A 27547-nucleotide genomic window follows, 5' to 3' on the forward strand; every position below is an offset into this window, starting at 1 on the left:
TCACCTCTAACTTCTTAATTAACTCTTTCACAAGTCAAATTTAACCCCAACTTTAATTACTAACTCTTTTCCAAGATTTCAATTTGAAACCTCTTATTTTCAATCTCTCACAACTTGATAATCTTTGAGTTTTAATCCATCTTAAGATTTCCTTAATCTTTTCCATCACTCTAAGAATCAAAACCAACTTTAAAACAAAAGAATTAATCAACTTGGAACCAAATTACCTTTGCCATGGAGCTTACGAGAAGAGAAGAAGAAGAAGAAGAAAGTTGAATCAATGTCTCCAGACTTTTCTATTTTCTTTCCTCTATTTCCACGTGACATCTCCTATAAAAAGGAGAAATAAAAATCTTTCTTATGAAATTACTATTACACCCTTCAAAATTTCCACAATTACCATTTAATATAACACTAAAATTTTCTATTTAAGTCCTTGAACTTTTAACTTGTTTCAAAATTGAGCACAAGGTTTCCAAAAATTCCATTTTAGTCACTAACCCCAATTTTGGGATATTATAATATTGATCTGGTTATTCGATACTTAAGGGTATTTTAGTCATTCTCTAACTATGAGGGAAATCTCTACATGATTCGAGACTTCATGGTGATTGTTGCATTTACTGTTTACTGGTTGTGGTTTTGATTGACTCAATATCTGACACGGACTCATTCTTGGGTAGCGATACTCTACTCACTATTAATGTGTTTCCTTTTGATTCACCCTCAAATTAAAGGAATATACATGCGTTCAACACTCTTGATCGTTCTTGTGGTACACAACATTATTGTTTCGTAATCTGATTCTTTGGTAATACCTCTCGATGGTACCACCTGTACACTTGATCTCACATCCTTGATTATTTGTTATGTATTCATTGATGATACTTGGATGCATTATGTCTACTATGGTTACTCTGGTTATAACCCACTCCTACGAGTGTTTCTGGGCCCTTTTGGCCATTTTTGTCCCTCACAGGCTAAGCATTATCCTTACGAACTATCCCAAGCTTTTACGAATCTTAATCAGGTCAAAACTAATCAGCTGAGGTAGGTAGTATCGATATTATAGCTGTAGTATTGATACCCTAGGGTCAAGTATAGATACCCCTATGAGTATCAATACCAAAAATATATTTTACTACTGAAATTGGGGCCCAGCCTTGAGACCAGTACTTCTAGTCGTGAGATTGAAGGGGAAATATCGATACTCCCTTGGAAGTATCGATACTCTTTGCCCAAAAACCCTAATTTTTACCCTGATTCATACGGTATCAATATTATTCATCCAAGTATCGATACTTGAACCCATAAACTGATATTTTAGGCTCAGAAAAACACCCAAAATTATTCTAAGTGATTTGGTTTAGTTCCTAAACTGATTATGAAGTTCTAGTAAGTTATTTAGGATCCTTAGGTGTCTTAAAAACACATTCTTAACACCTAAAACGTGATTAAATCTTGAAATCAAGTTAAACCCTAATATGTTCATCTACTCAAATCTTAGCAAATACTTGAAATTTATGGAATCTTAATCTCCAAAGGATTAGAAATATACTACCTTGCTGATTGAATCCCAAAATTAAGCTTCTTTAACAAGAAATCATCCCCTACCTTGACTGAATAGTAAAACTCCTCTTTTTCTTACAAGAATAAAACCCAACTTAAGTCCTTAAAGCCATGCCATTGGGGGTTTAGTTAGGATGAATTTGAGATATAAAAAGGCTAAAAAATTTACCTTTGCTATGTCTGGGAGAGGAAAAAGATAGAAGAGATAAAGATGAGAAAATGAAGAGAAATAGGATATGAAGTGATAATAAAGCCTCAATCTTTTAAAAATGAGTTAATTACCCTAATGGTCCCTCTTCATCTTTCTATTATGCAAAAATCCCCTCTTTTTGACTAATTGGGCCCAAGATCATCCCAATTAATCCCAACATCTTGAATTATAATTTCTGCAATGTCCACTTACCTTTTGGGTAGACCCAAAACTACTAGCCCAAAATTTGGGGTGTTACTGTAACATTCCATATACCAGGTTAGTGACCAAACTATAAAATCTCAGTATTTAGTGACGAAAGTAGATAAATTAAAAAGTTCAGGTACTTATATGAAAAATTTTGTGTAGGACTAAATAGCAAAGAAGGATGCATGGAAGGGAAAAATGGTCATTTGATCAATTAATGAATTAAAAATGTGAAATGGTAGGGATATATACATGTGAAGATATGTAGAAGAGGAAAAGAAAGATTTTCCTGAGTTATCTTCATCCTTCTTCATTCTTTCAGTCGTGAACCCTAAATTTTCCAAGATGAGTTTCTTGGTAGTTGGTTATTCATTGAATTTAAGTTAGGTTTATGTTCTTTGGGTAATACTTAAGCTTAAGGAAAACTTAAGTTGTTTTAAAACTATAAGATGAAGGAGTTAGGAATGATTAAATATAAGAGGTCTTTAAATGAAATCTTGGGAGAGGGTTAGTAAGTAGAGTTTGAGACTAGAATTGACTTGTTATCAGATAAATTAAGAAGCATGAAGTGTTAGAATTGAATTTAGAGTATGTTGGAAAATTTGTAGAATTCTTGGTTTCAAGATTTAGGATGAAATATTGAGGATGAGGATGTGTTGTATGAATATATGATAGGTTAAGTAAGTTGAGTTAAGTTTAGCAGTATGAAAGGAGTTCAAATTAGAAGGTATATGTAAGTATGGGTGAATTTTCGAGTTAAAATATGAATTCTGGGCATGGGGTATAGGTACTGTTCATCAAGAACCGATACTTCCAAGAGAAAAAGAGTTAAGAGATGAGAGATTATATCGATAATATATGAATAAGTATTGATACCATAAGTCAAAATTGGACAAATTATACAATGGGTATCGATACTTAAAGGGTAGTATCGATACTAAGGGTACCGATACCATAAGGCAAGTATCGATACCATATTGAAATAAGGATTCCAGAATCGAAAATGGGTATCGATACCCAAGATCGGTATCGATACCACAGCTAGGGAAGTATCAGTACCATACCTTGGGTACCTATACTACTCAAAGTGGAAAATTGAATTAAGCCTTTCTTTTAGCTTAAGTTGTTAAGAATCGAATTATAATACCTAGGATTCTGATATGCATATTAAATGTATGATTATGTAGATATCGAGCATTATCAAGTTCTGGAACAATCGAAGAGTTTGAAACGGTCAGGAGAGAGATAAAGTCATAAATCGATTTGAATCAAGTGAGGCTAAGGTGAGTGCATACCCTAGTAGTATAGATGTTGTTTTATGGAAATAAGACTTGTGATAAGTCTATTTCCTATATTTGATTTCATGATTCCATAATCATATACATGCATATGTTATGATTATAATGAGTACATGCATAACTTATACATGATTTATTATGATATGATATGTGATACATATAAACATAAGCGAACAAATCCAAGATATATGTTATAAGATAAGTGATCATATGTGTACATGTGAAATATGAGATGTGGTTATATGAGAAATGATAGAAGAGATATGAAAATATGGAACATATCAATATTTAAACCCATGTTATATGATATGAGAGTTGTAGGTATAATTGGCATACCAATAGTTGAGGGATTTAAGTGGTCATTAGAGATATATATGTAATCCTTTGGAACATATATGCGGTTCTTCGGGGAACATATTTGGTCCTTTGGAATATATATGTGATCCTTAAGGAGTGGTCCTTTGGGATATATATGTGGTACTTCGGGACATCTATGTATATATGTGGTCCTTCGGGACAAATTCTATGTGCCCCTATTGGGAATTTATGAGTTGTGGTGACATCATATGTGCACAACCTCAATGTACTCACGTACCTCAGGTTCTCAGTAATGTACATGGGCATACAAAAGATAAACCGAATTAAACACCTCATAAGATGATATGTATATTTGTGTATTCCATGATTATGTATGTTATGATTGAGTAAATATATGCAAATTGTAATTTCATGTTGGAATTATAGGATTGCATGATTCATGAATTCATTATTACATGTTTATATTATGCCTCACTAAGTCTGTGACTTAGCGTGTGAGTGTTTCACACGTAGGTACCAAAAAGCAGGAGGGTCAGAATTAGGAGTTGCAGAGACAACATACTTATACCAGCATATCAGATCTGAAGTAATTCGCAAAGTATGTATTTTGTTTTATTAAATGTGTTGGCATGTAAACAAAGTTATGAATTATGTATACTCTGATCTATTTTGTAATGTTTTGAACATACTTATGAAAATTAGTTAACTTTAGTTTAATGAAAGTTTAAATTTTCATGATTTGTATAAGTGTAAGGATTTTTTTTGAAAAGTCAATGTGACACCTAGGATTCGTATTTGGGTCGGGTATGGATTGGGGGTGTTACAGTTACAAAACATTCAAGTGCATTTAGATAATTATTTTATTGCTTTTGTAAACCTTTTCATATGCTACCTATTCTCATTATAAATAGGCACCCTAGGATAATTTGTAATCATACAATTTGATTAATAAAAATACTTTGAGAGTTTTCTTTCATTTTAGTTCTTTTGATAGAACTCTATCAGCTTCATGTCAATCTTGTAGTTTTTATCCATTCCACTTGCAAATAGCATTGATTCCTAGTTCCTTTAACTAGTGGGTCACGTTCCATACCCTACTGTTTTGATTCCATCTTTTTATATTCTTGGCTATTAGCTCCAAATAGATAACGGGTCATAATCCGATTTAACCTTACAACATTTACCACGACAACTCCACTTGCTGCGACAACACCACTTGCCATGGAAATGACATTCATATTTCACCATCTACTTTCATTATCATTAAACCACAACAACCATCACTCTTCTATCACCTTCAAACAACTTCCTCATTCTTTTCATTCCATCATTTCATTTATTATTTAATATCATTTCCTTCTTATGCTTATATTTATGCAATTTTAGAGTGCTAACTGTCACTATAGGGGTTTCTTACTAGAATCACGATCGGACAACTACATATGACTTGGAACATCAAACCAAGATTATATCATTTAGTATCAAACCGAATCGATTTAGTAAAAGTGTGATTTTATCTCTCCCGTGTTAGTTCAAAAAATAAAAAAATAGAAAAAAAAAATAAAAGTTTAAAGAGGGAGGGATCAAATTCTTCCATCTTTAAAAAAAATTCAAGAAGGTTACCTTTACATCATTCTACTTATCTTATAGTTTATAATTTTATTATTTGTCATTCTCACCATCTTCCTTTTATTTTGAAGCCATTTCTTTCTCTACTCACTTTTCTCCTACCAACACACTTTGTTTCAGCCAAAAGACCACAAGAATCCTTGTAAGCCTCAAGGGAGTTCCATAAGAACTTTGAAGGAAAACAAAAATAGAAAAAGGCAAGAGTGAACGCTAAGGGTAAAAGCCATTCCGAGTGAATCACGAGTGAGAATGACTTTTCTTAGAGTGTTTTGGTGAGGATTTTGCTTTAGTGAGTTTTTTTTTTTGCTTTTGTTCACTAACTATGTCTCGCCACTCTAAAGATAATTTTCATATTTGAGGAAAAGGTTATGGCAAACACTATGGTGTTGCACCTAATTTACAAACGCAAGCAATGCTTCGTGAATTGTCAAGATTGTGGAGGGAAGCATTGAGAACCATTTCAAGAGAAAAGAATATTGCGAAGCACTATTAGGGCTCAATTTCTAACTCGAGTCAAAGACCAAGAAAAGATGACATTGTTCCTCAATAAAGAGAGTACATGCCAAAAAAGAAGATTGCTCTAATAAAAGCAACGTAAATCCAGATTTTAGATATCATTGCTTGAAAATAGGACATACACCTAGACAATGTCCTAATCGGAGTGCTACAAAGTCTAAAGTTGTCGCCAACCGTAAACCAAAAGAAGAAATCAATATAGAGGCAATTGAACAAGTTAACTCGAGACAAGATGAGAGCAAAGTTGCAACCGACGTAGATCTATGAAACGAGATCTTGTTGGAGACTTGTAAGTTCGAACTTCTTTTACTTTGCACCACTGAGGTTGAAACTATTCCTAGTGCATGCAAAGGTGGAAATGATTTAACAATCAAGAAATAACCTAAAGGTAATGCCCCGACAATTTATAAAGCCATTATCGAAATTAGCAAAGGCAATGCCCCGACAATCCCAAACTATTTCAAGACAATTTTATTATTTCAGGAAAAGGTGACGGCAAACATTATGGTGTTGCACCTAATTTACAAATGCAAACAATGCTCTTTGAATTATCAAGATTGTGGAGGGAAGAATTAAGAACCATTTCAAGAGAAAAAATGTTGCAAAACACTATTCAGGTTCAATTTCTAACTCGAGGCAAAGACCAAGAAAAAATGATGTAGTTCCTCAATAAAGAGAGTATATGCCAAAAAAGAAGACTGCTCTAATAAAAGCAACGTAAATCCATATTTTAGATATCATTGCTTGGAAACATGACACACACCTAGCCAATGTCCTAATCGGGGTACTACAAAGTCTGAAGTTGTCTCCAACCATAAACCAAAAGAAAAAATCAATGTAGAGGCAATTAAACAAGTTAACTTGAGACAAGATGAGAGCAAAGTTACAATCAACATAGATCTATGAAATGAGATCTTTTTTTAGACTTGTAAGTTTGAACTTCTTTTACTTTACACCACTAAGGTTTAAACAATTCCTAGTGCATACAAAGGTGGAAACAATTTTACACTCAAGGAAAAACCCAAAGGCAATGCCCCGATAATTTGTAAAGCCATTATCAAAACCAGCAAAGGGAATGCCCCGACAATTCGTAAAGTCATTGTCGAAACCAGTAAAGGAAATGCTCCAACAATCCCAAACCATTCCCTGACATCCAATGTTTCAAGTGTTTAGGTCAAGGACATGTTGCAAGCCAATGTCCAAACTGCAATGCCATGTTTTTTTAGATGATGGAGAAGTTGAGATATATCAAGAAGAAAATGAGTGGAAAAATGAGCGTGAGAAAAAAAATCAGAAAGCGAAAAGAAAAGAGGGAACATAAGTGAAAATGACATTGAAGAAATTATTATAGAGAGTTTCAAAAAAAGGTAAAGAGGAGGAAAAGAAAAATCAACATCTTTGTGAGGAAAAAAGATATTCAAAAAGAGGATTAGAGTGAGAAGAAAAAATGTGGAGGAGAAAACGAGAAAGAAATTTCATCTTTCATTAACCTTTCTTTTCTTCCTATTCTTGATTTTTTCATCAATACAGGATGTTGAAAAGGCTTCAATGGACGTTCCAAAATAAAAAATATGTTCAGTGGTATTTAAGGCTCTCAAACTTTTTGGGAAAAAATTATTGTAGCCCTTGAACTTTTATTGCACTCAATATAACCCTTAAAACTGAGAAAAAAGAATATAACTATTTGACTAGCAAAATCGAACATCGACCGTCATAACGCGTACATGACAATTCACAAAGCTTGTATGACAATCTACAATACTTATGGGATAACTCACGATATTGTTATGATAGTACATGATAGACAATGATGTGATAGATGAACTTAATTAATTTTTGGCTAAGTTCAAGGGCCTAATTGATTCTTTTAGAAAGTTTAAAGATATAATTAATTTTTAAAAAAATTAAGAAAATATTTAAATTTAAAATATAAAACCTAAACACTTATTAAGATATTTAATACACTAAATATAAAAGTACAAAAAAAATAAATTATTAAAAAAATTTAGTTTAAAGAACAAATTGAGTGTAAAAAAGGTTGAGGGGCCATATTGATATTTTTTGCAAACGTTTAACAGTTTCAAATACCATTAAATAAAAAAAATATTGTTAAAAATATTTAAATTCATATAAATTAAGTTAAAAAATCTAGATTTCATGTTTTTCTATTTTTCAAATTTCTAAAATAATTTTATTGAAAATATTGAAATCATTTTTTATGTTTTTATATTTTCACTTATTTTTGTTTTTATTTTCTAGAAATCATTTTTAATTTTACAACGAAACACATTTTCTTTAACTTTTTCTATTTTCTAAAAAAATAAAAATAAAAATAACATATATTTTCTAAAACAAAACTGACTTTATTTTGTTAAGTCCATATTTTTGATTTCTCTCAATTAACTGTTAACACATAGCATTATCTAATTAATTTAAATAAAATTATTTAAAAATTGCACATCGATGTTTATTAGAATAGAGATAAAATAATATAAAATATAAAAAAAATCACTTAAGTATCATCGTTAAATATTTTAACAATGAAAAATTAAAATAAAAAAATTTATAATATTTTCATGAAAAAGTTAATTTAAAAGACTAAATTAAAAATAATAAATTGGTTATAATTAATTTAATTTATCTTAAAAATATAGTTATAAAACTTTAAAGAAAGCATTAAATAGGCTGATAACAATAGTCCATGAGTTCTCGAGTAATAAAAATATTGTTATAGTCGGATCAATGTATTAAACCCCATTTTCTTAATTTACCTTTTGGTAGATTAACTATCCGTTCTAAGCAGATAATGGAAGACACAACACGGACTAAAAATCCCACATTGAAGAGGAAAGATTAATGCGAAGGGTATTTAACTTTGAATCAGGAGATTCAATGGACGTTCCAAAATCATTATCAATCATGAGGATAGACAACCGACACCCATATTTTTCTATGATTCAAAGATGGATCCAATGAAGTTCAGGCAGCAACCACCAATTAGGATTGTCAAACATCCTCCATGTTTTGCTATTCCCATACACTTTGATATAAGTTTCTTATTTTCTAACTTCGATTTATTTTGCAACAAATTGACTGGTGTACATGGTGTTATTTTATCAAACTATGATGGCAAATTCCTTTGTGTTGGATGTAGGTGCGTTGTGCACCAAGGTTGGCTGGTTGTTAATAAGCAGTTGAGGAACTATTTCAGTTGTTGTAGAGTTGTTATCACAACGGTTAAGTGGTTACAGCAGTTAATGCTGGGTGTATGTAAACTGTGTGAGCTAAGTAGAGTGTATATAAAGCAAAGATTTGTAAGAAATCAATTCAATAAACGTTAAGAAATCAATTCAATAAACGTTCTGCAGTTTCAGTTCATAGTAGTATTTCTACATGGTATCTTTTGCTGAAGATCCTGGCTTTTAAACTCCGGCTGCGGTGATGGCCCTTGACAGCCCAAATATCTCCTTTACCTCTAGGGGGGGGCTCGTTGATGCGCTCTGTAGTGTTCACTAACAAGAAAGTGAACGTTGTGTTGGATGAAATGAACTTCTTATTGTGGAAACTACAAGTGTTACTTACAATTCGAAGTCATCGCTTGGAAAGATTACTGACTGGTTCGATGCCAGTACCACCAGAAACGGTTGTTGATCAGAATGGCGAGGTCGTTGCAAACGAAGCCTTTGAGGACTTCATGGACCAAGACAATGCTCTTGCGCCTTGGCTACTCTCCACCATCAGTCCACAGCTGCTACCACAATTCGTTGGTACCGAGACAGCAGCTGCTGTATGGAATAAGGTGACTCAGTTTTTTACTAATCGCTCTACCACAGTAGTGATGAACTTGCTGTACAAATTGCAATCCCTCAAGAAAGGAGATGACAACATGAGAGCTTACCTTACCTGTGTTAAAGAAGTATGTGATCTGCTTGAATCGTGTGGGAGCCCTGTTGCCCCAGTCGAGCAGATTATAAGTATTCTCAAAGGATTGCCCTGTGAATATCATCATTCATGACGGTCATAACCACCATGCGCGAGAAGCCCACGCTAGACATTGTGAACATCATACTGATTGATGTTGAAACTCAGCTTACTGGCTTTGAGTTTTCAGCAGATAACCTTTCAATAAGTGCCAATGTAGCACAGGATGTGAGTCGTGCTGCCTCTGACTCTAGATCCAATCAAGATTTAAATCGGAAATCATATGCTGGTGGTCGCTCAGGAGGTCGCGATCGAGGTCTTCCTCGTGTACAGTGTCAAATATGTGGTAAGGTTGGTCACTTGGTTCAGCAATGTTGGTACCAGTTCGATCGAGACTTTCTTGGTGATGGCAGTGACACACATCAGCGTAAAACTAGTTCTGGTGACATCAACTTTGTGGAAAACACACAATATGATTACTATAGTGAAGGAAAAACTACTGAACCTCCTCAAGCCAATGCTATCTCTTCTTCACGCGACCACTGGGTAGTGGATTCTGATGCCACGCACCATGTAACACCAGATGCTACCAAGATTGCACAACCCTCTGATTATAGGGGATCATGTAATATTTTTGTTGGCAATGGTGCATCCATTCCTGTAGAATCTGTTGGTAATACTTTAATATCCTCTCAATCTCAAGCACTACTGCTAACTAACATCCTACATGTGCCTAAGATAACTAAAAACCTGCTTTCGGTGTCCAAGCTTGCTAGAGACAACCGTGTCTTCCTTGAATTTCATGCCAATGATTGATGTGTTCGGGATGAAGTTACTGGTAATGTACTTCTTCGAGGGAAGCAGAATGACAGTCTTTACTCGTTTGAGTTGGCTAGTGATAGGAGCCAATTTGAAGGTCAGGCCAGTGCTAATGTTGTTGCAACCTCAGAAGCGTATGATCTATGGCACAGACGCCTGGAGCATCCATCTTTTTAGACTTTGAAATCTGTTTGTAACCAATTATATGTAAACATTTCAAATAATGCCAATAAAATTTTATCGGCTTGTTGTATTGGGAAAAGTCACAAACTACCTTTTGAACACTCAAAGACTGAGTATTCTGAACCGTTTCAACTTGTTTTTTCTGACCTATGGGGTCCTGCACCTACACCCTCGAATGGGTTCAGGTACTATGTTGCATTTTTGGATGCTTGCACTCGACACTCTTGGTTGTATCTACTCAAGGACAAGTCCCAGCTCATAACTGCATTTCAGATATTTAAAACATGGTTGCCACATAGTTTAATCTGCCTATTAAAGCTATTCAAAGTGACTGGGGTGGTGAGTATAGACCACTAAATAGTCTGTTGGATAAAGGAGGAATTATCATCATGTGACTTGTCCACATACCTCTGAGCAGAACGGCGTTGTGGAGCGAAAACATAGACACCTGATCGAGCTGACCCTTTTTCTTCTAGCTCAGGCCTTTTTGCCCTTGAAATTCTGGTCATATGTTGTTGTCACAGCTGTTTATCTTATTAATCATCTTCCTACGCGTGTGTTACAAGGTGTTGCACCTTTTGAAAAACTATTCCATAGGCAACCTGACTACAATTTCATGAAAGTATTTGGATGCAGGTGTTATCCCCACTTGTGTGCTTTTCAAACGCAAAAACTCATGTTTCGGTCCTAGGAGTGTGTCTTCCTAGGGTATAGCCCGCAGCACAAGGGCTACCAATGCCTTGCAGTAGATGGACGAGTCTACATATCTCGCCATGTAATCAGTGTTTCCTTATACAGACTTACAATGCACGCGCGGTCCAGCTCGAAAGCAGTCACCTCTATTGGATATAGTGGTGCAACTACAACACTTACGTATGCATATACCTAGAGACCCTACGTGTGTGCATGCTCTCCCCATGGGTACATCAACCTCTACTCATTCTCAGAACTCCCCTATGCACGTTGTCTCGAATATGCTGACTACCGAGGATCAATGTACTTCACCATCCTAAGCATATGTGCCTACTCCCACAGGTTCTGTCTCTAATGAAGTAGCGAGCCATGAATCTCAGGTGCCTGAACACTCGGCAGCTGAGCCAACCGCACTGTTGCGATCGAATACAACAATTAATGCTCATTCGATGTGCACATGCAGTAAGACTGGTGTCTTCAAGCCTAAAACCTTCATCAGCAGCTATGATGAAGTAATTCCAACAACTATGCATGAAACTTTTCAATCAGAAAAATGGACTGCGGCTATTCATGATGAACTCAATGCTCTATAACTAAATGGAACCTGGACTCTGGTTTAACTCCCAGAAGGGAGGTCTGTTGTGGGATGCAATTAGCTTTTTAAAATTAAGAGGAATGATGATGGTTCTGTGCAGAGACACAAGGCGCGCCTGGTTGCTAAGGGGTACTCCCAGGTACCAGGGAAATACTTTCAGGAAACCTTCAGCCCTGTTGTTCACTTCTCCATAATCAATATCATCTTGTCCTTGGTAGTATCAAGGAAATGGCCGCTTCGGCATATTGATGTCAACAATGCGTTCCTCAACGGTGGACTGGCTGAAGATGTGTTTATGAAGTAACCACCCGGTTTTGAGGTGTGTGATTCTCATGGCAAGCCTTTCGTGTGCAAGTTATAGAAGACACTTTATGGTTTACGACAAGCACCATGCAACTGGAACAACAAGCTTCGTGCCAGCTTAATTACACTAGGATTTCGAGAATCCAAAGCTGACAATTCTTTGTTTGTTAACAATCAAGCAGGCTCTCATACGTTCATCCTCGTTTATGTTGATGATATTTTACTAACAGGTGAATCGTTTAGTTACATTCGATGTGTCATATGGGAACTAAACAAATAATTCTCACTCAAGGACCTTGGTGACATTTCTTACTTCCTGGGTATTGAGGTTCAGCGGTGTGTGATTATATTATTTTAAGTCAAAGGAAGTTTGTGCTCGAGCTATTGGCGAAAGCACAGTTGACTCGAGCCAACCCCATCACCTCACCTATGATTGTAGCCAACAAACTGTCTAAGGATGAAGGCAATTCATTGGTTGATGCTTTTGAATTTCGAAGTATAGTTGGCTCCCTACTATACGTATGCCATACTTGCCCTGATGTTGCTCTAAGCGTGAGCAAGGTTGCACAATATATGCAAGCTCATCGTGAATTGCATTTTATGGTGGTTAAAAGGATCCTACAATACTTGGCATGCATAGTGGACTATGGTTTAGTGTTTTCTCCTGCTGGGTCTGACTCTTCCATCACTGTATTTACAGATGCGGATTGGGAAGGTGATGTGGATGACAGACGATCAATGTTTGGACAATGTGTGTTCGTTGGTAATTGCTTGGTGTCCTGGCTGTCAAGAAAACAAAAAACGGTCTCTCGATCAACCATGGAGGCAGAGTATAAAAGCATTGCTGATGCGGCTGCAGAAGTCACCTGGGTGAATGTTGTGCTTGCTGATTTAGGTAAAGTCTCGGGTACAACACCAACGGTCTAGTGCGATAACTCGGGTGCTATAGTAATGAGTGCTAACCTAGTTTATCATGCGCAATCAAAGCATGTCGATCTCGATGCACACTTTGTACGTGAAAAGGTGGATGCCAAACAACTGCAAGTTCAATACGTGATAGCCTCTCATCAGGTTGCTAATGGGTTTACCATACCACTAGCCCGAGGTGCTTTTGAGTACTTTCGAGATCAAGTTAGGGTTTATTCATTTGAAAAACAAAGGAAAAAATAGGGGGAATATTGGATGTAGGTGTGTTGTGCACCAAGGTTGACTAGTTGTTAATAAGCAATTGAGCAACTGTTTTAGCTGTTGTAGAGTTATTATCATAACGGTTAAGTGGTTACAACAATTAATGCTGAGTGCATGCAAACTGTGTGAGATAAGTAGAGTGTATATAAAGCAAAGCTTTGTAAACGTTAAGAAATCAATTCAATAAATGTTATGCAGTTTCAGTTCATAGTAGTATTTCTACACTTTGTCATTTTGGAGTTGATCGGTGCATCAGACTCAACCAATACAAAAGTATGAAGAAAACATTAACCATCTACTAAAGGGTTATCATTTGGAAGGAAAAAAGGCATAAGGTAGTCGATGATATCTACATACTTGAAAGAGTTCAAAGGACGCCATTTTTTGTCAGCCAACGTGACGATTCAAAGAGTGAAAATAGAGGTATCTTTCTTAAGCATTGTGTTGATACAATGGAGAAAAGTGAAATGACAAGTATTTTCATCTATGATCATGATGTTTCAAGCAAAAGAGGAGTCCAAAGGATGAGTCCTTTAACTGAAATACATGATGAACCAATGGAGTCTTCCAAGAAGAACATCTAGCAATAACCACCATCAATGAATGTTGTTGGGTTTGTTTTCTTTATCTTCTTAGGTCTGGTTTTCTTTTCTACTAATCTAATTGTGATTTTAGGAAACAAAAGGAGAAACCAGTTTGAGAAGGAACTCTACTGGAAGATGCGAGGAAACACAAAAGATGTCTTATTATAAGAAACCATAAAAAATGATCAAAATCTTTCACGTTGTTTTGTACATAGCGTATTATTGGAAAACTTTATTGAAATAACTCAGTTCAAGGTTGTTTTATTTATTTCATAGTCCACAAATGATTTTTCAACTTAAGGACATGAAGCGAGGACTATCCACTTACTCGAATGACATTATTCAAAAGGGTACAAGAGAAAAAGGACATGTTGATCCACATTATGTTATGTTTGTGAAAGGTTTCAAATATTGTGAGAACGACATCTAAAAATGCTACAAGAGAAACAACTTTAATTTAAGAGATCAACATGGAAGCAAAGTTCAAAATCGAGAAGACCTTGACCTTGGAGATTGGTTTTGGTGCAATATGAGAGTGAAGGATTTCCCTGCCCAAAAGAAATCAAAATTGTTCATGTTCATAGAAAACATCGATTTGGGGGTAAATAACATTAAAAAGGGAGGAAATCATGTGATCCTAACCAGCCCCATCATTTTGAATATACTTCTCATACCTTGGACGTTTGCCATGAAGGATTCTAAGGGAGTTTTTCCCTTTTTTCCTTTACTTTATATCATTTATGCATAATATTGGTTCATACCTTTGCATTCATATCATATTATATACTTAGAATATCATGTCATCCATATTACACACATATATGCGATGATTTCATTTCATTTATTAGGATATTAACCATTCATCATTTATGAATACCATATTCATCATACTTTGTTATACCATACATTCATTCTATGTTAAGCTTAGTCGTGATATGCTATAGTCCTTATACTAAGTCCATCATATACTTTGCTTAGCATAATGCATTCATACAAATCTTTATTTAGCTTACGATATGTTCATTCATCATTACCTAGCTCATTATATGCATAAAATTCATTGCATGTAATAAGTGTGTTGATCATGAAAGCATGCATTGCATTTAAGTTTCTAGTTTATTTAGGGAAGTAGTTCATTTATGCATTTAGATCATTTAATAAGCTACGTCATTCATATAACTAGTTCATTAATCTAACTAACCCTTTAATTATTTTCATGCATATTTCATTTAAATTTTGAATAAAGTCTATTTGTGTATCTAGGTGCATGAGACGTGTGGATATATTCAAGCCAAGTGAGAGTCCTTTCATCTTCCACCAAGAGACAAGCCATTGAAGATCATCTTAACTAACCCATTCAATACAATTCAAGGTTGATTTCTCTTCATTTTTCAAGGGCTATTCGTATAGGCAATGCATTCAAGTCTTCATAATTCACCTATTCAAGGCTGAATTTATAACCATAGAATGAGAAGAGACCCTCTAAAGTGGATGGCAAGAGCATTATAACCATTTAAATCATTCATTTAAGTCATTTTATCTCCTAATCAAGCAAAGTAAGGTAGTCAAAGAAACACCTCTCCTTTTGGATGAAAATGAGGCTAGATATATTCATAATTCAACTCAAATTCATCCAATTTCAATCAATATGGTCAGCCACATCAAGAGAAAAAAAAGGACAAAGCATTCAAGTGAATTCAAGTGCATTTATAAAAATACTTTGAGAGTTTACTTTCATTCTAGTTCTTTTGATAGAACTCTATCGGCTTCAAGGCAATCTTGTAGTCTTCATCCATTCCTTTTGCAAATAGTGTTGGTTTCTATTTCCTTTAACTAGTGGGTCACGTTCCATACCCTACCATTTCTATTCTATCTTTTTATATTGTTGGTTTTAGCTCCAAATAGCTAACGGGTCATAATCCATTTTAACCTTACAACATTTACCATGACAACGTCATTCATACTTCACCATCTACTTTCATTATCATTAAACCACAACAACCATCACTCTTTCATCACCTTCAAACAATTTCCTCATTATTTTTATTCCATCATTTCAATTATTATTTCATATCATTTCCTTCTTATGCTTATAATTATACAATTTCAGAGTTTAAGCTATTATTACGGGGTTTCTTACTAGAATCATGATCGGGAAACTACGTATATGAATCGAAACATCAAAATAAGATCATATCACTGGGTTTTGTAAGCTCAACCTTTGGATATTTTTCCTTGGAAGGGCAGTAGCTTGGGCAGTTCATGGAAAACCGTCGCAGTAGGACTTCCAGCATCTTCTTAAGAGTATTGTACTGTAGCTTTAGTGGGCATGTGTATTAAGAGAACCTTACTCGTGTATTTATTTTATCAAACATTAAAATGTATTATTTTGGTTTTTAATTTGTCATGGAGCTCCGGTTTATAAAATGTTTTAATAACTATTTTATATGATCTATGATACCATTAAGTATATTTTAAAAGAAAATGAACCGAATTAGAAAATTAGGGGTTGTCTCGGTAGCTTAACATTGCACTTTATGCCCAATCGTGTTTAGGGTATTATAGGGACGTTGATGTAACATCCTAAACTATGGGTTAGTGACTAAATCATAAAGTTTCAGAATTTGGTGACTAAAGTAAAAGAATGGAATATTTCAATGATTATTTGGAAATATTACTTGAAAGATGTTAGTAATTATTAGATGAATTAAAGGGCAAAATGGTCATTTGCAGGGAAAATAATTAAATATGGTTATATATTAAACACGTGGAAGAGAAAAGGAAATAAAGTGGTTTCTAGAGTTCTCTTCATCTTTCTTCTTCCTTCACACGTGAAAACCAAGAGCTAAATATGAGTTTTCTGATTTTTGAGTTTCTGGTTAAATTTAAGGTTGAGTTTTGATTATTAAGTGATAATTAAGCTTAAGAAGAGCTTAAATTATTTTGAAACAATAAGATAAAGATAATAGAGGGAATTAAAGAAAAGAGAGGAATAAGTGAAATTTTGAAAGAGGGTTCTTTATTGAGGTTTAAGAGTTGATTTGACTTGTCATCAATCTAATTAACATGTATGAAGTGTTATAATTGGATTTGTAACATGTAAAAAATTGGGTATGATTCTTGAATTTCATAAGGATGAGAGGATATGGACGTTAAATAAGTGATTATTGAGTAGCAATGAGTGCAAGTATATGTATGAAAGTTAGGAATATTAAAGGAGGTGAAAGATGAAGATTTGAGCTGAAAAGAGAGTGAATTTCATGCTCAAGATATAATTTCTAGATAGTGTGCATCGATGCATCTTCAATGTGTATCGATGCACTCTCAAATAAATGAACATCAAATGCAATTAGTGCATCGATGCATAAGGAGTGCATCGATTCACCCCATTAAAATACAAACATCGAATGTAAATTGTGTACCGATGCAGGGGTAGTGCATCGATACACATGTAAAGGGGTGCATCGATACACTGTAGAATGTACCGATGCACTTCAATGGAAATGGAATAAATCTTTATTTAAGTCTAAGAAATGATAGATTATAGTATATTAATTGGATACTGATGGTATCAATACATGATTGTGTAGACATCGATTGAAAGCAAAGTTCGAATAGGTCAGCAAAGTAAGATACGCAAGGAAGAACAAGAGCTCATGAGTGTTCATTGAGACCAGGTGAGTACATGATATTAAGTGTACGTTATGTATAGGGAATTAAGACTTGTTATGAGTCTAATTTCAAAATTATGTGATTAGGGGTACTGAAGCATAAACATGTAGTGATATGGTGTTAAATGTATTGTATATGAGTAAATGCATATGTTTAATTGATTGAATTTATCCTTATATGTGGCCTATGTAAATGTATGTATGTATGACAATAGGTTATGTGATCCCATGAGATGAAATATATATGTGAAAGTGATATGACTTATATGTGTTTCTACTAGAATGTTACATGATATGCTATGTATGCTAAATGAGTGATGTGAATACATGATAGTGTAATAAGCTAAGTTAAATGTTATAATTGAATGAAGGGATTATATGAGAGCATGTATATGCAAACATGTGTTATGTGAAAAAGAATACAAGTAAAAGTGAGAAGCTATGTGATAAGTGAATGTGAATTATATAGAACTATGCTACGTGAAAGTAAACTATGTGTCTACATGAATATGTGAAAAGATATAAAAGGTAACACCCATGTAATGTGTTATGAGAGCTATAGGTATAGTTGGCATGCCAAGAGTTGAGGGTTCTACGTGGTCTTATGGGACATATATGTTCTACGTGGTCCTACAGGACAAATTCTACGCGCCCCTAGTGGGAATTATACGAGCTGTGGTGACAACATAGTGCACAACCTCTATGTACTCACATACCTTAAGTTCTCAAAAGAGTGCATGGGCTTTAAAGAGAATCAATAATTGTTATGAGAATATGTGTGTTCATTTGTGAATTGATATCTGTGTTATGTTACATGTATAATGATAATTTTGGAATCATATAATAATTGGAATGAGGATAATAATAATGAGAGTATATGTGTTTTTGTAATATAAAGTGATATATGGGCTATGATATGATGTTGGCGGATAAGAGTAGCAAATAATAAGGACTAACGTACAGATTGGTAATAATGGAAATGATTGTACATAATATGCATAATTTGATATGATGTTACGTGTACTCTTTGTGATATCATTTATGTATATGTGTGTATTGGTTATATGAAATGATATATACTTTTGTATCCGATAAAAATACTAATTGTTTTTTTTGCATGAATATGTGAATAGTTTCATTATATGTTTTATATGTCTCACTAAGTCATCGACTTAGCGTGTGAATGCTTCATACGTAGGTTTGAGAAGCGAGAATGGATGTAGTGTGGAGCAAGACAGGTTAGTATCTTCCTTACGATGATCAGATCAGAAACATATTGAACATATGTATTTTGTTTATAGAGTTTAGTGGCATGTAGTCACAAGATTTAAATTGAATACGCTCTGATTGGTTTCGAAGAAACAATTTGATTGTAATTATTATATGAAGTACCCATTTTCTTGAATGATAATTTAACATTTTACAGAATTTGTAAAGAACAGAGTTTTGAAAAGCTAATGTGACACCTCGACTCGAATCCGGGTCAGATAATGGTATCAGAGCTACGGTTTAGCCGATTTTAGGCTTAAATCAAAGTCAAAAGTGTTTTGAATAGTATACATGCCAACACAAAATGAAAAAATTATGATCTGATAGTGTAAGGAGTTTGTTGTCTTGTTGATAGAGTTAAATTGCAATGTTAAATGTTTTAATATGAGAGCTTCCAGTGTGAAGAAGGAGGCGATAAACCTAATGGTGATAGCAATTCACTTGCCCTGGCCAGGCAGGATGAAGAGCGGATACCTCAGGAAGTGCCTCATAAAATCAAAGATTGATTTTACAAAGTTGAAATCATATAAGAGCAGTGATAGAAGGTCTTCACTGTTTGGAATCAGAACAGTGATATGAAGTAGTTTTATTATTACGTGGATAAGATAGAATATGGTGAACAAGTGTCACCATAAGAACATTAAAGAGTCTTCACTATTTAGAAGTGGAGAAGTTGATTGAAGTAATGTAATTCATATGCGGTTGAGTTAAAGTATAGTGAACAGATGTTATCATGAAAATGATAGAAGATACAATGATAGGGTTATTAGTTTTGAAGAGTTTGATAATAATCATCTTGGTGATAAGTGTATAAGATAAATGAAATCAGAGCCATGAATTTGAAAAAAAGGGATTGTAATGTGTATAAACAAGAATGTAGATATGATTTGCATTCTAGATGGAAAAAGTTAGTGACGGCTAACAAAGTTATGTGATGGAAATGTATAGGAGTTATAAGATTTTAAGATGTTGTCAGATTATGATAACCAAATATGAAGTGAATCTGAATACAGTTGTATATTTGGATTATAGCAATGTGATATACTGAAGGAAGTGAGGATTTATATGTTTGAGTAAAGATAAGAATTGATAAGAAGAGTTTAAGAATAGATACATCAGTAATCAGTTTAGAAGACAAAGGAAATTATAATGTTAAGTTTGAACAATGGAAATCACATAGTGTATGAAATTGAATGTGGATTTGATGAATTAAGTAAACTATGGTGGAGATAATTACGACTGGAAAGATGTATATGAATGATTCGATGAAGGTTTATGCTTTAGATTGAAAGAGCATGTGCTGACTAACAGAGTTATATGATAGTAAGTGTATTGAAGTTAAAGGTTTAGAAGATGAGGTCAGGGTAAGCTAACTAAGTATGGTGTGGATTAAGATAAGATTATGTATTTTGATTATGGAAATGTAATATAGTAAAGATGATATAGTTGTAAGATTTGAAGGAAAATACAAGTACAAGAAATGGTAAAGAATGAGGTTTTGTATAAGTGAAGTTGATTATAAAAAGTTATGAAAGGTGATAAAGATTGGTAATCAGAGTTGTGTATTGAGTAATAAAAGAGGATTTTATATAAGGATTGATTCATCTGGTTATAAAGTGAAAATTCGAGGACATATTTTCTTAAAAGGAGGGGAGATTTGTAACATCCTAAACTATAGGTTAGTGACTAAATCGTAAATTTTTAGAATTTGGTGACTAAAGTAGAAGAATGAAATAGTTCAATGATTATTTGGAAATATTACTTGAAATATGTTAGTAATTATTAGATGAATTGAAGGGCAAAAGGGTTTTTTGCAGGGAAAATAATTAAAGATGGTTATATATTAAACACGTAAAAGAGAAGAGGAAACAAAGTGGTTTCTAGAGTTCTCTTCATCTTTCTTCTTCCTTCACGCGTGAAAACCAAGAGCTAAAAGTGAGTTTTCTGATTTTTGAGTTTCTGGTTAAATTTAAGGTTGATTTTTTTATTATTAAGTGATAATTAAGCTTAAGTAGAGCTTAAATTGTTTTGAAACAATAAGATGAAGATAATAGAGGGAATTAAAGAAAAGAGATGAATAAGTGAAATCTTGAAATAGGGTTCTTTAATGAGGCTTAAGAGTGAATTTTACTTGTCATCAATCTAATTAACATGTATGAAGTATTAGAATTGGATTTGTAACATATTAAAATTTGGGTATGATTCTTGAATTTCATAAGGAGGAGAGGATATGGAGGTTAAAGAAGTGATTATTGAGTAGAAATGAGTTCAAGTATGTGTATGAAAGTTAGGAATATTAAAGGGAGCGAAAGATGAAGATTTGAGCTGAAAATATAGTGAATTTCGTGCTCAAGATGTAATTTTTGGGTAGTGTGCATCGATGCATCTTCAATGTGTATCGATGCACTCTCAAATAAATGAACATCGAATGCAATTAGTGCATCGATGCACCCCATTAAAATACAAACATCGAATGTAAATTGTGTACCGATGCAGGGGTAGTGCATCGATGCACATGTAAAGGGATGTATCGATACATTGTAGAATGTACCGATGCACTTCAATAGAAATGGAATAAATCTTTATTTAAGTCTAAGAAATGATATATTATAGGATATTAATTGGATATTGATGGTATCAATACATAATTGTGTAGACATCGATCGAAAGCAAAGTTCGGATAGGTCGGCAAAGTAAGATACGCAAGGAAGAACAAGAGCTCATGAGTGTTCATTGAGACCAGGTGAGTATATGATATTAAGTGTACGTTATGTATAGGGAATTAAGACTTGCTATGAGTCTAATTCCAAAATTATGTGATTAGGGGTACTGAAACATAAACATGTAGGGATAACTAAAGCATAAACATGTAGTGATATGGTGCTAAATGTATTGTATATGAGTAAATGCATATGTTTAATTGATTGAATTTATCTTTATATGTGACCTATGTAAATGTATGTAAGTATGACAATAGGTTATGTGTTCCCATGAGATGAAATATATATGTGAAAGTGATATGACTTATATGTGTTTCTACTAGAATGTTACATGGTATGTTATGTATGCTAAATGAGTGATGTGAATACATGATAGTGTAATAAGCTAGGTTAAATGTTATAACTGAATGAAGGGATTATATGAGAGCATGTATATGCAAACATGTGTTATGTGAAAAAGAATACAAGTAAAAGTGAGAAGCTATGTGATAAGTGAATGTGAATTACATGGAACTATGCTACGTGAAAGTAAACTATGTGTCTACGTGAATATGTGAAAATATATAAAAGGTAACGCCCATGTAATATGTTATGAGAGCTATAGGTATAGTTGGCATGCCAAGAGTCGAGAGTTCTACGTGGTCCTACGAGACATATGTGTTCTACGTGGTCCTACGGGACATAGTGGTCCTACGGGACATATGTGTTCTACGTGGTCCTAAGGAACATAGTGGTCCCACGGGACAAATTCTACGTGCCCCTAGTGGGAATTATACGATCTGTGGTGACAGCATAGTGCACAGCCTCTATGTACTCACATACCTTAAGTTATCAAAAGAGTGCATGGGCTTTAAAGACAATCAATAATTGTTATGAGAATATGTGTGTTCATTTGTGAATTGATATTTGTGTTATGTGACATGTATAATGATAATTTTGGAATCATATGATAATGGGAATGAGGATAATAATAATGAGAGTATATGTGTTTTTGTAATATAAAGTGATATATGGGCTATGATATGATGTTGGCGGATAAGAGTAGCAAATAATAAGGACTAACGTACAGATTGGTAATAATGGAAATGATTGTACATAATATGTATAATTTGATATGATGTTACGTGTACTCTTTGTGAAATCATATATGTATATGTGTGTATTGGTTATATGAAAGGATATATGCTTTTGTATGCGATAAAAATACTAATTGTTTTTTTTTTTGCATGAATATGTGAATAGTTTCATTATATGTTTTATATGTCTCACTAAGTCATCGACTTAGCGTGTGAATGCTTCACACGTAGGTTTGAGAAGAGAGAATGTATGTAGCGTGGAGCAAGACAGGTTAGTATCTTCCTTACGATGATCAGATTAGAAACATATTGAACATATGTATTTTGTTTATAGAGTTTAGTGGCATGTAGTCACAAGATTTAAATTGAATACGCTCTGATCGGTTTTGAAGAAACAATTTGATTGTAATTATTATATGAAGTACCCATTTTCTTAAATGATAATTTAAGATTTTACAAAATTTGTAAAGAACAAAGTTTTGAAAAGCCAATGTGACACATCGGACTCAGATCCGGTCGGATACAGGTTGGATACGGGTTGGGGGTGTTACAGTTGACATGGCAGTTGAATGCCAGTGTGTTGCTGACGTGGCTCTCTTACCAAAATGAAGACGTTTTGACGCAATTGTTTTGATGCTCAAAATCTCAAAACAACGTAGTTTTGTTAGTCATACAATGACAAATTACTTTCTATAAGATTCGAACCAAAGATTTTCATGAACTAACGCTAAAAAAACCAACCACCAAGTTAACTTAAGAACGTGTTATATTCACTAATATATATGTTAAATAGTAGTTGTATACTTTCATCTTCCTCGTCAATCTAAATCCATTTTCATCTAAACTACTTTTATCACCTTGACTCACCTTTTGTGTTTTGTAGCTTTTCAACTTTCCTTTTTTTGAAGCTTTTTATTCCAACAGTTGGGACCATCTTCAATGAGTTGCCCTTTACCGTTTTAGAACCTACAACTGTCGCGCCTCCACAGTTGGTGGGCAGCTAGAGGTTCTAGAAATGGAGTTATTCATATTAAAACCCAGTCCATTACCTAACTCACATGGGCAACCCCCATAGAAGCCATGTCAACCTTCCCCAACTCCGGCTAGACGGTCTCCAAACCATGTTCGGGCTTCAGTTGTCGAGTCATCACCATGTCGTATAACACTGAGTCACCACCAGCGACGACGTTGTCACCGCTGCTCATTAAACCACCCACCCTACTGAAAGCCTTGTATGTGGTCGGTTTGAGTCGAAAATACCTTAAGTAACTCACTAAAATAACTTTGGTGCTGAAATTGTTCCGCTTTTCCATTTCAAGCAAGCGCTTGGTCTCTCGAGCACCTTCATGGTAGAACATTGTAATATCTCCGGCAATGTTATATTCATGTCTAGAACACCAAAACAAAAAAATAAAAACAAACAAGAAAAGCTTGTTGTAGTAAATGAAAAGTTCAAGCAGGTTTGCTATAAGACTTCATGCAGAACACGAGTTTTTAAGTGGATGAAAATAGATTTGGATTAATGAGGAAGATGAAAGTATAATATTTAACATATATATTTGTTTTGTTAATAATATAACTAGTTCTTAAGTTAACTTGGTGATTTGAGTGCTTAGCATTTGTTCATGAAGATCTTTGGTTCAAATCCCATGGAAAGTAATTTTTCATTAAACGAATATAACAAAAATGACCTCGTTTCAGGTTTTTTTAGCATCAAAACAGTTACGTCAAAATGATATCATTTTGGTGAGGGAGCCACGTCACAATGTCCAACTACCATGTCATCGTCCCGTTAAGTCATTAACGACGGAATGGTATAATTGCACTTAAAAATAAATGTTAGTGCTAAAATTAGCAAAATTAAAAGTTTAGTGGTATAAATGAGTCATAGCTTAAAGTTTAATGGTATCTGATATAGTTTACCTAAAAAGAAAATAAGTGGCTGTGACGTGGAGGTCGAAACCAACTTCCAACGCGCTTTCTAAAGCAAGTGAAATTGACCCCTCCGAAAACAATAGAAAAATAAAATAATTGTAGTATTATATAAGCGAGGTTTGTTTCTTTTTCTATTAAATAAAATCAAAGTTTACAATTAAAAAAAGTGGTGCCCTACAAACGAATATTGGTTCAATTGATAAGCATCTTGATATCTCTTAAGTAAAGTTTCAGGTTTGAATATTTGTATATGTTGAAAATTTCCATTAAGAGACTAACTCACTAAAATCATGTATGCGACCCAATCGGTTCAAATTATTCAATGCGAAACCTTAGAAATGAAACCAACAAAAAAAAAAAGTGGTGCCCTACACTTAAAGAGAGAAAAAAAATAGTAGTTCCATTAGGACACAAGGTGATCAAAATTCTTCTTGCAGGTAAACTTTTAAATTTTGATGTTAGGTTTACGTAGGTAAAATGTGATTCAAATACAATTTTTTATTATGATTTTAGGTGTTGGTGGGTTGGTGTTCAATTTTTTAGTTTGAGTGACTTGGTTTAAAAGTTGATTTCGCTTAATTAAAAAAATAATTTATTATTTAAATAATATTAAAATGTGTAAATTATAAATGGTCATTAAAGTTTGAATAAATTTATCTTTTCCCATTGAAGTTTTAAAAATAATGCTTTGTTCATTAATATTATCAATTTATGATAAATCGGTCACTCAACCGTTAATTGATGTTAGAGGTTTAAGGCTTGGATGACCAAAACGTTGATGTCCTAAAAGTAGAGTGAATAAATTGGAAAAATTTTGTTTATTGAATAAAATATTAGCAACCTAAAAGTTGAGTGACCTTTAGATAGTTTAACCGAAATTAAATGATAAACCAAAGATAATATATGGAGGAACAGAGTTCTGTTTCTATGGAGAAACAATGGAGAATTTTTTTTTTCTACTTGAACAATGAAGTTGGAAAAAACGAAAGTTCAAATCACGCGCTGGAATCTGCGGCTATCCAAATTCCCAAATCAATTTAAAATCGAAGCCAATTTTCGCCTCACCTAATCATCAAAATTTAACCTTTTAGATCATAGCCAGAAAACCAGTTATCAAAACACCAGAAATAAAATCAAACCACGAAACTCGATTGAAGTTTCGGTGTGGGTGTTTCAAGAAGGAACCAAAAATCAGGGAAAGCTTTGAATTTTGAAGAATTTGCAGAAGAGATTATGGATAATATGTTATGTGATGAACTATTACAAGAAATATTCAAAAGACTGCCATCGACGCCATCATCTTCTTTATCAGTTTCCTTGGTATCCAAGCGTTGGCTTACCCTTTATAGAAGCTCAAAAGCTTCACTTTCTCTCAAGTTTTCCCCCCACAATTCAGTTGTTGTTTCTCTGTCTTCTCTTCTTTCTTATTACCCTTCAGTTTCTTCTCTCTCACTTCTTGTTCTGTCTGATTCAATCACCAAGGAACCCAATTCAAGCACTGCCTTCTCTGATCACCTGCTTTTCATAGTTTCTTCTTGTTGTTCTAATCTTCATCATCTTAGGTTCTTGCCCTGTCCAATTTCTGTTTCTTCTTTATCTTCACTATCCAAATCTTGCTCTCAACTTACTTGTATTACTGTTTCTTTGTCTAAGCCTCTTCTTTTATGCTGGGTCGCTTCATTTCCTTGCTTGAAGGAGTTGTGTTTGTATATATTCCCCAATGAAAGAGTTGACGATAAAGTTAAGCGATTCAGGTCGTTTTTAAATGAGGAAGTGGATGCAGAATTCGGTTTAGAAACTCTTTGTTTCTCTGGGATTCAAGCAGATGATAAGGGTGTTGGTTGGCTATGGAGAAACTGCAAAAGGCTCAAGAAATTACAGCTAAAGAGATGTGAAAGTGTTGGTGATGGAGAATCATTCTCATCGTTTATCTTGTCTGTTAAAGGTCTTCAACAAGTTGAATTAAGGAAATGTAGGAGTATCGTTGATGGGGTTTTGTTGAAGTTGGCAGAGAATTGTGTTTCATTGAATTCTCTGTTGGTTTATGATGGAGGAAGCAAAGATGGTTTGCTGGAATTCATAAACACTTGCCGGTCGAATCTGCAGAAACTCGACCTTAGATTGCCATTAGACCTCAACAACAATCATCTTTTGGCCGTTGCAATGAATTTAAGACATATCTCAACACTTAGGCTTCAAAGTTGCTGTCTTGTTACAGGTGAAGGTCTAAGCACCCTTGGGTCTGCCTTACAGAACAGTCTTGAAGAACTGGCATTAATAAACTGTGATGTCGTTGAAAGAGAGATAGGGTTGTTAGCCACCTTGGGGCAAAATTTAAGGATGTTGAGGAAATTGAACTTGTCCTATAATGAGCTATTGGTCGATAAAGAGCTAGTTTCGATGCTCATTTCATGCAGTAACCTGACGGATTTGAAGTTAAGAGGATGCAGGAAGATAACTGGTGTGGCCTTGGTTTCTATATTTAAGAACAGCAAATGTTTGCTAAGTGTTGATATAATGAATTGTCCCGGGATAGAAGCCGAGGCTGTCGAGTTCTTTGTTTTGAACTGCTCACATATGAGACAAATGGTGGTCGAGGAGAGCAAGGTTTCTGATATTGCAAGAGCATGGGCATTGCATAACTTTATAGAGGTAACTTCTGTTTGATCAACTGATTGATTGAAGTACATAACATAAATATATATTTATGTATACACTAAAACTATTGCTTGTTTGCAGTAAATATTTCATTTCATCATGTTCTGGCATTGAAAGAGCTGCAATAAGCATGCTTAAAACTGTTTGTTATTGTAATAAGATACCTGCAATCTAATAGAACAATGGATTGCAGATTTTATAATTC

General features: G+C 34.1%; 1 protein-coding gene across 3 annotated transcripts; it reads left to right on the forward strand.

Annotated features, from left to right (window-relative positions):
- Positions 1-238: 238 nt before the first annotated feature.
- On the forward strand, positions 239-27547 carry LOC120144292 (F-box/LRR-repeat protein 3-like). Of its 3 annotated transcripts, none has more exons than XM_039158394.1 (3): positions 239-270; positions 17655-17667; positions 25876-27547. In XM_039158394.1, exon 3 carries the CDS (start codon positions 25918-25920, stop codon positions 27349-27351), a length of 1434 nt encoding a protein of 477 aa, XP_039014325.1. In that variant the 5' UTR covers positions 239-270; positions 17655-17667; positions 25876-25917; the 3' UTR covers positions 27352-27547. The 3 variants fall into 3 exon arrangements, with proteins under 3 accessions (XP_039014325.1, XP_039014327.1, XP_039014326.1); XM_039158395.1 differs by lacking the exon at positions 17655-17667 and adding an exon at positions 16941-16946 and having other exon boundaries at positions 253-271; XM_039158396.1 differs by lacking the exon at positions 17655-17667 and having other exon boundaries at positions 242-276; positions 25879-27547.

The sequence above is a fragment of the Hibiscus syriacus genome, unplaced genomic scaffold (genome assembly GCF_006381635.1).
Source record: "Hibiscus syriacus cultivar Baekdansim isolate YM2019G1 unplaced genomic scaffold, ASM638163v2 tig00110888_pilon, whole genome shotgun sequence".
Taxonomy (NCBI): Eukaryota; Viridiplantae; Streptophyta; class Magnoliopsida; order Malvales; family Malvaceae; genus Hibiscus; species Hibiscus syriacus.